Source organism: Schistocerca serialis, chromosome 7 (assembly GCF_023864345.2).
Source record: "Schistocerca serialis cubense isolate TAMUIC-IGC-003099 chromosome 7, iqSchSeri2.2, whole genome shotgun sequence".
Classification (NCBI taxonomy): domain Eukaryota; kingdom Metazoa; phylum Arthropoda; class Insecta; order Orthoptera; family Acrididae; genus Schistocerca; species Schistocerca serialis.
The window spans coordinates 228125520-228137611 of record NC_064644.1 but is presented as its reverse complement, the minus strand read 5'-3'; the positions used below and the strand labels follow the sequence as shown (position 1 = coordinate 228137611).

The window sequence follows — 12092 nt, the reverse complement described above, 5'->3', positions numbered from 1 at the left end:
GGCGGTTTCGTCACCGTAGTCAGTGAGACCCCGTCCCCGTCAGTCTCAGCTACTTCCGTCAGATCTGCATACCGGTTTGCACCCTGGACCTGTTCCGGCGTCGCCAGTTCGAACACCGTACCTCTCGCTGTGTGGCGCCGGGAGGGCGCGATGAAGCCTTCTTCATCGCGTTTCCTCGGCGATGCGGTCGTCCTGCGACGCATCCTCCTCTTATTCCGCCTGGCGCGACCGCAACTTGCCTGGGGGGAGGGAGGGTCCTTGCGGCCTCGGCTGGGCGCTTCCGCAAGGTTTGCTCGACCTCTGCAGGCTTGTCCGGTGTTGCCAGAGTGGACGTTGGCGAGGGCGTGGCGGCTTCTGTAACCGGTGTGGCTGGTGCGACTGTTGGCGCGGCAGCTGTCGTGGCGGCTGCGACATGCGCTTGGATGTCGCGACCCACAGGTAGCAAGGACCGGTGTCTCGAGAGTACCTCCTTCCGGTCCTCTTCTGTACCCATGGCCAAACGTTGCATGTAGATGCAGCTCTCCTCGGGGCTCAGCCTGGCGATGGCGGCGGCAATTTCCTCCTTTGTCAGCGGCGTCGGCGGCCCGGTGCGTCGTCTCCGTCCTGAGAGTGTGCGGACGTGGCGCCGAACATTCGCGGGAATTTCCACGTCCATCCAGCGGCCGCGAGCATCACTCTCGCTCGTCGTCTTCGTCGATGGTGGGGGGTCAGACGCTGCCGTCCTCCGGGAAACCTCCCTTGGACCGCATCTGCCACACCCTGCGTCTCGCCGAAGCGATCATCTCGTTTCGGTTCTTTCTCCATGTCGTGACCCCCAACACGACAATGCTGCGGGATATAGAACGGTTCGTCATGAAAGAAGAAGATTAAATGCTGCGCCTGGTTGGCTTCGTGGATTCTGTTGTTGATAGGCTCGTTTATCAACATAACAGGTGACACTTCCAGAACTGAAATGTATTTCTCGGATTCGGATAAGGAAGGTGCTAACAGATTACCAGACGACTGACTGTAAGTAATAATCGTACCTTCAGTGGCTCCAGTATTTAATTATACAACGAAATCCAAAAAATGGCACAAATGGCTCTAGACCCTATGGCACTTAACACCTGAGGTCATCAGTCCCCTAGACTTAGAACTACTTAAATATAACTAACCTAAAGACAGAACACACATCCATACCCGAGGCAGAAGTCGAACCTGCGACCATAGCAGCGGCGTGGTTCCGGACTGAAGCGCCTAGAACCGCTCGACCACAGCGGCCGGCAAGGTGAAATCTTTCAATACTTACACACAGCTTATGCAGAAAAATTACTGTGGTTAAGTCAGTAGTTTTTATCATTCTTGTTTTTAATTACAATTGTAAGTTAGTTAAAAACGATAACTTGTTGCGGTTTTCGTCTAGTCGTCAAAGGAGCGTACTGTAGGAGATTTGCAGCGTATTATTTCTTCTGCATAAAACTTAAATGACACTCGAAACCGTATTGCTCCCCTGCTCGTCTCTTTTTACGTGTGAACTGCAGCTGGCCACGCCACTACAGGCTAGCTGTACCAGCTGATCGCCAGTGCTGTCCAAGTTAAATGCGCCGGTAAATCTGTTGTCCCGTATTATCGCTAAGTAGATGTGCGCGTAACGCACAGCACAAAACGTACCCTTATTATTGTACTTGACAGTACTCGAGACAGCTTGGCTGCAGTCCCACGTGAAACGTAAATCTAATAAGGTTCTAGAAAACGTGGAAGAATACATAGTGCAATGTTTACAGCAGGTTTATTCTTATGATGAACAGATTACAGCTCTCATTGCCTAAAAAATCCTGTCCACTGAAATCCTTTGGCGTCGGATTAATCAATGTTATTAACTCGATCGCTTTCAGTTACATTGGTTCTGACAAGCAGTGAGCCCCATGTGATCCCCGAGCTCAAGACACTGAATTATAGCCATTTTTTTCCAGTGAGCTCAGAAGATATCTGAAGAACGCACCGTATCGAGACTAGCAGTCCGTTTGCCGCCGTTTTGACCCGATGACGCCGTCTTACGGTTTGCTTAGGTGGAAGTAAGTTTTTGTAGTGCTGCAATTTCGGCCGATACCACGAAGTTCACACTCGTTGTAATCCAGTTGCACCACTATTTCGCGGCAATGGTGCAAGACGCCGTCACTGCACTCCCGGTGGCGGATTCCTACGAGAAATCCAAGACGGAGACAGTGTCACTGTTTCGCAGGAAGATCGAATTCGCCAAGTTCTTACGCAATAAGATACCGGTGACCATAAGCCGTCACAAAATCTGAGGCATCTGTGCAATAAAGAGCACACCGTCACGGTGCCACACAATTAATTGTGTAAACTGTCGAGTAATAGATTACCACCGCAGATTAAGGCAATAGTAGTATCACAAACTAATATGTCGTTATATTTATATGATACAGTTCTGACAATTCCGACCACGACCTTCTTCTTCTGTGAGGATGCACACATATTACCCGAACTCTTACGGGACTTGGTAAGAATGTCTTCCACGAGTAATGAGTGTGTTGGGTAGGGACACTACGAATGTAGTTTGTGGACATGTAGGGACACTACGAATGTAGTTTGTGGACATACTTGGTGAGAATGTGGGTCTCGCGGAAGGCGTGCGCGAGATAGTCCCTGCAGTCGCACTATCCTCTGTGCCCTCAGTGGCTCAGATGGATAAAGCGTCTGCCATGTAAGCAGGAGATCCCGGTTCGAGTCCCGGACTGGGCACACATTTTCGCCAGTCCCCGTTGATATATATCAACGCCCGTCAGCAGTTGAAGGTATTAATATATAATTCTAATATGTCATTGGTCACCACGATAGCGTTGGCAGACTGCGTACAGGAAGCTATCACACCTGCCCAGATTAACGTGGTCGCGGCACATTAGCAGCAGCAATACGACAGCGTCAGCTATAGTCGCGTGCCCTGTTTACGACTCTCTCCCAGCAAAAGAAGACTTGGTATGCCGCACGTGAGCGCCTTGTCGTCGCAAGCCGGCGCCGGAAACAACGGAGGCAAAGGGCGTTACCACAGACGTTGGAGGAGGCGGTCTTTGAGCAATGCTACGTCTTCGCAAGGTGATCAGCCTGTGTGTTGGTACCGCCGCACATCTAGCGAGAATGCATCCACCAAAATGTCGGTGGCGGTCGATTGTAGACGCAAAGGCGCAACCGACTGCCCGTTACACATCCAGGCGCCTGTTCATCAGCGATAGAAGCTCTGGCCTGAAATTTCTCGTAGACACTGGTTCGGACCTCAGCATCATGTCACAGTCTTCGTTGTGTTGCTGTAGGCCACCAACTGCCTTCCATCTAGCAGCTGCCAATAAGTCGACTGTTGCAACCAATGGAACCCAGCGAATGGCTCTGAACTTATATCTACATCGTCAGTTCACATGGAAGTTCGCTGTTGCAGACGTCACGGAAACGATCATCAGTGCAGATCTCCTGGCACATTACAACCTCTTGCCAGACGTGGCAAACGCCCAGTTGTTGGACAGCGTTGTTGGTTTAAGTGTCACCGGTTTTCATCACAGTGTAACCCTCCACAGCGCAAAGTTCGTGCAGGCATCTGAGGGCGAATACGCTTCGCTTTTAAAGCAGTTCCCGAATCTGACTAAGCCATCCAGTGCACCTAAACAGATTCCACATAATATAGTGCATCACGTCAAGACGACAGATGGACCACTAGTGTCGTGCTGACCTAGACTATTAGAACTGGAGTGCCTTGCAGTCGCAAATACTGAATTCGACACCATGCTGCGAGAGGGCATTATTAGACTGTCAAACAGTCTATGGTCCTCTGCCTTACATCTGGTACCTAAAAAAGGTGGGGCCTGGCGCTCTTGCAGAGACTATCATGCACTAAATGCAACATCCTGTGCTATTACTAAGAGACTACAACTGTGTGTCACATGGTGCGACTATATTCAGCATCTTAGACTGCGCTGAAGCCTGTACTCAAACACCTGTGGCTAAAGAGGACATTCAGAAGACAGTAATAATAATACCGTTCAGCCTTTTTGAGTGTTTATATATTACCTTCAAATTATGAAACGCAGTGCACAAGTGACAAAGATCCATTGATCTGTTCTTCGAGGCCTTCCATTCTGTTTTGCATACCTGAATGATGTGCTCATGTTCTCAGAGGCTGAGGAACAACACCTCCAACGTCTAATGGAGATGTTTAAGCGTTTGTAGAATTATGGAGTCGTGCTGAACGTCACCAAGTCCGTTTATAAACAACATGCAGTGACCGTCTTGAGACATAGAATCTCTGCTGCGGACTCCCTACCTCTGGCAAAGAAGGTAGATGCAATTTTACAGTTACCTAGGCCAACCACAATCAAGAGATTGCCTCAGTTCCCTGATAAGCTAAATTTTTTAACCTTGCCACCTGCCTCACACCGCAGAATTGCAGGAAGCATTGATTGCAGCGCTGACTGGTCCTAAGACGAAAGGAAACTCCCCAGGGCAGTGGACTGAAACTATGTGTTCTGCATTCAAGGCCATGACACACAGCACGGCTGCAACCGAGCTTCTAGCTCATCCTAAGCTCAACGCAGCTATTGCAATAGTGGTAGAAGCATGCCCGACGGCTATCGACGTGGCGCTACAGCAGTGGTCAGCCGGTTCATGGCAACCAATGGCATACTTTTCCCGAAAACTCTCACCATGTCAGAGAAAGTGGAGCGCCTATGATCGCTAGCTCCTGGAATTATATGAAGCTGTGAAGTACTTCCACCCTCAAGTCGAAGTGTGAATGTTTACGATATTCATGGGCCATAAACCATTGACTTTTGCGTTCAAGAGGAACAGTGCCAACTGCTCTCCTCTCCAATTCAACCGTCAGGAGTTTGTCCCTCGGTTCACTACTGACATCAGGCACATTTCGGGAATCGATAAGGTTGTGGCTGACTGTCTTCGAAGCGTCAGCAGTGTGACGAGTGCTACTAACTTTTCTGCACTGGCCCGAGCACAAAAAGAAGACAAGGAACTCTGAATGTTTGTTGACGAAGATGCATCAGCATTACAACTGCAGCTCGCCGACGGTCCAGGAGAAGATGTCAAGCTCTACTGCGACCTCTCCCGTTTTTTTCTACCAGCGTTCAGAAGACAAGCTTTTGACAGCATCCATAACTTGTGTCATCCAGGAGTACGTCCCACTTTTCGACTCGTCTCCAAACGTCTTGTGTGGTCGGGCATGGAAAAGGTCGAGAATGATCAAGGATATGTTTTCAGTGCCAAAGATGTAAGATGTCTCGCCATGTACATGCCCTGAAAGGTGACTTTCCAGATATAACTGTATATCTCGCCCTTGGACACCTAGATGTTATGGGACCGCTTCCTCCATCGGAAAGTCAACGCTACCATTTCAAAATCATCGATTGTTTTAGCCACTGGCCAAAGGCTGTGCCAACCGCTAACTTTACGGCCGAAACGTCAGCCTCTACCTTTGTGTCATCGAAGTTTGGGTGCCTGCAGCATATCACTAACGACCAGTTTGAGTCGGACTTGTTGCCGCAGCTCGCTATGTTTTGTGGGTATGCCCACAATAAGACCACCAGTCATTGTCTCGCTAGCAATGGCATGGTCAAACACTGATATTGTTCTTTGAAGGCGGCGCTCATGTGCCACGAAAACACATGGACTTTGGGTATTCCAACGATTCTACTTGGGCTACAAACGACTTATAAACCTGTCTGGCGAATCGTCGACACTGATACACTGTAAACTTCCTCGCTAGATCAGCTAGATTTCTTACATCGCCTGTGGGACCACGTTGCACAGATTTATCCTCCAAAGATTTCACATCATAGCACGCCTCTTTGTTGTGTGTATCAGAACCTGGATCACTGCTAGCATGTCATGCTCCACACCGACGACGTAAAACCACCGTTACTACCTCCATACACTCACCCATACCGCGGGTTGCAAAGAAGAATGCAGACAACGGACATATTGGTGAATAGCAAGCCAACAATCGTTTGTCTGAACTGAGTCAAACTCGTGTATATTTTTCAAGAGGCATCACCGTCCACTACCCAGTGGAGACCTCAGAACCTTCTTGAACTAGACGCCCAGCCGCAAGCGCCACCACCGCCGCAGCCGCCCACAGAACATCGAGCGACGTGGATGACCTGCTCCAGGCGCAAGTCCACTTCCCTGCCCATTTCCTAGATACCGACGCTCAACTTCCGCTGAGAGGGCTGACATAACGTCTGAAATGACAGCAGTTATGTGTTAGTACAGGGAAGTGAAGTGTTCGTGTAGTGTGTATGTGTGTGTGTGTGTGTGTGTGTGTGTGTGTGTGGAGTGTCATGTGTTGTAACAGCTTAATCGTAGCTGTCAAGGTAGTTCTACGCCAGGCGCCAGGAGCGCTGTGTTTTCATGTGTAGTAAGTGAACTGCGGTTGTTAAAAGAATTCCACGCCCGGTCGATAGGGGGCGTCGGTTTTTTATTTTTCGCGTGTGCTTGTGCCTTCTCCATGTGCAATGTTTATTCCTGTGTTTTTATGTTCCTTGTTTTTTATATTCTGCAATGTCGCTCTGGGTTACAGTTCAGCTAGCCTCCTACTCGCATTGAATAAAGAGTTTTCAGTCAAGTGTAATCCTTTGGCTTCGAATCAATCAGTATTAAGTTGATCAGTTCTAAATACATTGATCCCAACAAAGAAATAAAAATTTCTGCAGATTCCAGAAGCAGAGATCAATACTCACCTACAGAGAAAGGATCTATTTATGAAATTCCTATGAATCCAGAACGATAATAAACTGAGGTACAATTGTACCACAAAGCTCAGTTCTGTCTGCTTTTTATGCTTAAAAATCTCTCTCATTCTGTCGACTCACATACAGGATTGTTAGAATACTTTCACTCAATACCATCCCATATTGTATTCTTGTGGGGAATGGAGATAAGGCCAAAAGAGGATTTGTTCTATAACATACTTAATAAGGAAAAAGTGTAAAGTTGACAACCCACAATTCAGGAACAAAAACTGATATTCATATAGTCTATGCTTTCTTATCAAGGATTCTGAATGGAATTTTATATCCTGGCAAAAAAAGGTATCAAAGTTATTCATAAACATGGGTCAAGAAACAGCTTAAAAGCATGCCTTATAAGTTACTCCTATAACTTGGTCATAGGGATTTAAATTTCGCTTGTTTTTGAACACTAAATTAAAAGGCGTTGATTCTGGTAGACTGTAAACAGTTGATGTTGCCCTGTGAAAAACTACATAAATACTTCATTTGAAGTGTTGTATAAAAACAAATGCTCAGTAGTGTAAGAGGGGCATCAGTGTCTTTTCTGAAACCAGCTGCAGTTCTCATATAGTATTCTACAAGCATTTCTTGTAATTATCAGTTCCACTAAATTAGCATAAGTCGCAATTTGTTGCTGGTTTACTTGACAAAAGTGGTCTACGGCTGCTACACCAGTTTATTAATCTATAATTAACTCGTTCTGCATCACTGATGTCTGTCCTTCAGGAATGGATTTATGTGTGAATAAATAAATGAAACTACCTGACTTCTGTGTTTTGTGTTATATATTATCATTTTCTAATTGTGTCTTCAGTTTCATTTCATTCAAGTTTCCTCAAAAGAATATTGTAACAGCACATTCAAATGGTTAATACAAGTTACAAGTCTATGATATTTCTTTCTACGATTAGTGAAATGCTTTGTCTATTCAGGGAAATATACTGTACATAATGATGAGACAGTAGTCAATAATAACAGTGTAACAGCCTTAACAATCTCACTGCGAGCAGAATTTGAAGTCAGTCACCACAGTAATAATGATTTTGAATGTAAATCTGTTTCCCCTAATGGTATAGTAGATGAAGTAACAACATACATTAACTCACAAACTGAAGGCTGTTACGACCTTTCCATTTTACTGTAAAACAAAATAACAGAAATACCAGGAAAGTGCCTTTACTGACTGTTTCGAACTAATTTCAGTTATACTTCTGCATAAAAAGGGATCTCCACAAAATTATAGACCCATACCTATAGTTCCAATAATATTTTAAATCTTTGAGGCGATAATGACCAAGCACCTAACTTAACATTTTGATAACAACACCTCTTAAGTCATGTGCAATATGGATTTCGTCAAGGTCAGTCCACAGTTAAAGCAGTGCAGAACACTGTTTTATCTTTCTTAAAGGGATTTGAACATATGCAATATGCATGTGCTACACTGGTTGATCTAACAAAGACCCTTGACACAATATCACATAATATGCTTGTAAATAAACTTAAACATTATAAAAATCATGGAATAACAGATACAAGACTAGTATTATTAAAAACACATGTGTCCAATAGGAAATACATGGTACTAAGTAACTGAACATCTTACATAAAGAAATCAAGCTTTCTGAATTTAATAAGAAGAGTACCCCTGGGATAGTGCTTGGCCTGTTTTTGTTAACTGTCTATTTTAATGTTCTGCCTAGCCTTCTACCATTCTAAATAGTAATATAAGCAAATGATATCACTTTTATCACTTCCCATAGTGGCACATATGCTGTGGAGGGAATGAATTAACCTATGTGGAGAAGGCATCTTACAAGCTTAAGGCAAATGAATTAACATTAAACAATACCAAAACTGGGAGTATAGCATTCTCCCTAAAGGTAATAAATGCCTTGGCAAAGACTCTATGAAATTACTGGGTACCCACTTTGACACCAGTCTGAACTGGAACACAGACACACACACACACACACACACACACACACACACACACACACACACACACGGAGAGAGAGAGAGAGAGAGAGGGAGAGAGAGAGAGAAGAGAGTAAGGGGGCTGATTTATGCAGCAAACTATTCTGTGTGCTGTAACTAAACTGGAAATGAAAAACACATCTAAGTGCAAAACAGCAACTTCTTGTATACTATGCCTTTTTTCACACATGTAAATTATGGCGTAATGAGGTTGGATTTACTCTGCTGGAGCCAGAAGATTTTTTATACAGGGTGAAGCGAAATTCATGCACTCAGGCTTCGCAGCGCGACTTCTCACATGCCACCAATGAAAAAAATTCTCTCACAAAATCTCATCCAGCGAGTACATCTCGCAGGAAAAGGACGTTAAAGTGTGACAATCTGGCAATGTTGTAATCACATGTATGGTAACTTCATCAGCAGATATTAGTCATTCTGTACAGTTGGTGCAGTGGATAGACTTTTGGGCTAGCATACAGGAGGTAGATGGTTCGATCCTGGTTAGAAGCATATGTTTTTTATTTGGTAAATGTAGTCCAGGTGGTACAGTATCTGGCATCTTAATCATCAACAGCAATTGAAACAGGTCCTCTAGAAAACATTTGCACTATGCACTACAATCGTAAAAATGGAAGATTGGTCAGCTTTGAAAGAAATCCTTTCCACATGAGGGGCATGAATATATTCTCACAACTTCATCTACTAGATGCTAAACCTGTTTTCTTTGTAGCCTACTCTAATGGTCCCATAGAGTAGTATCAACTATTATTCTTGCCTCGTTCATGTCCATTACATTTCGTTAAGGCCTTACGTTGCCCGTAGGACTAGCAACGTGCTTCGCGGATAATATCAAAAATCGGTTATCATTTGTATGTGTTATCACCATGGTCGCACTAATTATGCTTTTCAACAATGAGTCTGGTAACCGCATGCTGTTTACTACGTATCTCAGTGCATAATTATTATTGTTATTATTATTATTGTTATTATTATTATTCCATCAATGGGATTGTGGAAACATCACGTCTATTACTGTTAGGGAAACAGAGCAATTAGAACTAAACATTTCACGATTAGTAGTGTCGGGATGAATCATGCAGAACAATATCTACCAGAGGGGGAAAGCTCTCATGAATTGATAAATAAATAAATGAAACGTTCATTGGATAAAAACCTTGTAGGCTAGTATTTTGGAAGATATACATGTCTGTGCTTGAGTACATTACCTCTCCCAGAATTGCAGGGTAACTGGTCGAATCATGATCCACAAACTAACTGCTTTGCTATCGGAAAGAGTGGGCGTCAACTGCATCCTGTGAATATCTTTCAGAGCAGTTGTAAATATTGTTATTCGCTTTGGGAGGAGTTGTGCGTGGGTTGAAGTGCGACAGGCGTATGTTGTCGCGCGGCTGATAAATGTAGTGGCAGTGTATACATTGTGTTGTCAGTTACTGGGATTAAGCTATCGCATTCTATTTGTTTAGTACTTCCCAGGTAATTAAGAGACCGTAAATGGATATATGCTTTCCACGTGGCCCTATCGTTAACCTCAGATTTGTTTACAAATTGCGGCTTGCAAAATTTATTCGGTATAACTATGTCTTGTGATTACGATGACAGCGAGTTCTTGGACTTTAAAGAATTGGAAGAACAGATAACTCAGATAGTAGATAATGGAAACCTCGAGGAAATGCTTCGCATACAACTGTCGGAGTTTGAAATGTTACAATCCATGTTTTCAAATCCAGGAGAATTTTGTGTGGATGACCCGAGCGTTATAGCCGATATAAATGAGTTTGTGGACGGAAGGTGTTCTATCATTCCACCTCGTTTAGATTTTAGTATAAATTTATTTATAGATATGGTACGTACCCGCATTTAAAAACGTTAGTTCTTAGCCAGCTAGAAGGATGTAACCACATTATTTATTGTTACTTTTCTTTCTTTAAGGCCAAGTTCGAAGTCTGTGTGAACCTCCCACACGATTATCCAGCTACTGAGCCAGATATTTTTGTGAGAAGTGACAAACTCAGCAGAAACCAGCAACACAGTTTAAATATTGACCTTAGCAAATTTATTGCTGATCTTGATCGAGGTGAAATCTGTATCTGCTCCGCAATTTCTTGGCTTCAAGAAAATGCTACTCATTATTACGTTGCAATTAAACCAGAACCACAAGTGAAAATATGCGAAGATGAAGATTTGTTTACCCGGTACTGGATATATTCTCATCACATTTACAGTAAAATAAAGAGGAGAGAAGTATTGGATCTTGCTCATGAATTTAACATCACAGGATTTTGCCTTCCTGGAAAACCTGGAATTATTTGCGCTGAAGGTTCCTCTATGGATTGTGGTGAATGGTGGCAAAAGGTAATTTGTAAAAAGTAGACATTTTAGTTCATGTCATGTGTGAAACAATTTAAAGTGGTGAATTGTTTTCCTTTACCCACAGTTCTCAAGTACTGACTAGTGTATTATGTGTAGCCTATTGTTCTTCACTTCCACTTGCTAATGAAAGTCCTTAGCAAAACATTAAAACCTTTGAACTAAAATATGCAGAAAGGACATATCTGATTAAAGCAAAAATTTTCAGTGGGCACGAAAAAAAGTCTTGCATACTTTGATACACTAAGTTAGCATGTGAAACTTTTTTGCAGCTTTGCAATCACGCTTTGTCACAATAATTGAAGAAAAACTACTCCGACATGTGATGTATCAGGCAATTATTGTGTATTACTTGTATTGTACCTATAACCATTTTGCAGATTATAGTGTGTGTGATGAAATAAACTGTCAGAAAAAGTATTTATAATATTATTTCAAATGTTATAATTAGGAAGTGATCAAAACTAATAAGAATCTTCAGAAAAAACTTATGAATATGGTAATTGTGGGCAGTTTTTCTCCTTGTTCACAGTCCTCTTCTTCTGTGTATGTAGTGGAGCATTTGAAAAGTGTCTCATTAAACTCACTGTATTATGCAGGAATAAGTTGTGCAAGTTTTTGCAGGTCCTTCACCGGTTTTTCAGTAGTGGAACACTACCAGTTACAAATGATTTCTCATGGGGTAGACTCAGAGGGATATTGTAGCAGTTCAGAGAAAATGCGTCCTTGGGTAATCCACCAGTGTACTCAAGAACAACAGCTTTGATAATACCTACCCCTCAGTTGGTGAAACATCAGAAGAATCATCAAACAAAAGTCAGCCAAAGAACCCAAGAAAGAAGTCTACAGGCAATTTGTCAACAAGTGACCATAAAAGCCTTGACACTTTTGTAATTTTATTTTCCTTACGAATACCTTATCCTGCTGTAGTATCTGATGCAC

General features: G+C 43.4%; 1 protein-coding gene across 3 annotated transcripts in view; it reads left to right on the top strand.

Annotated features, from left to right (window-relative positions):
• Positions 1–10111: 10111 nt before the first annotated feature.
• LOC126412876 (RWD domain-containing protein 2A) overlaps positions 10112–12092 on the top strand; it is a 122099-nt gene continuing 120118 nt past the window's right edge. For all 3 annotated transcript variants that reach the window (XR_007575361.1, XM_050082758.1, XM_050082757.1), the window contains exons 1-2: positions 10112–10626; positions 10713–11135. Coding sequence is in view for 2 of the 3 variants with exons in the window: in XM_050082758.1 (XP_049938715.1) it covers positions 10360–10626; positions 10713–11135 (690 nt within the window). In the remaining variant the exon portion in view is untranslated. The remainder of the gene's footprint in view (positions 10627–10712; positions 11136–12092) is intronic.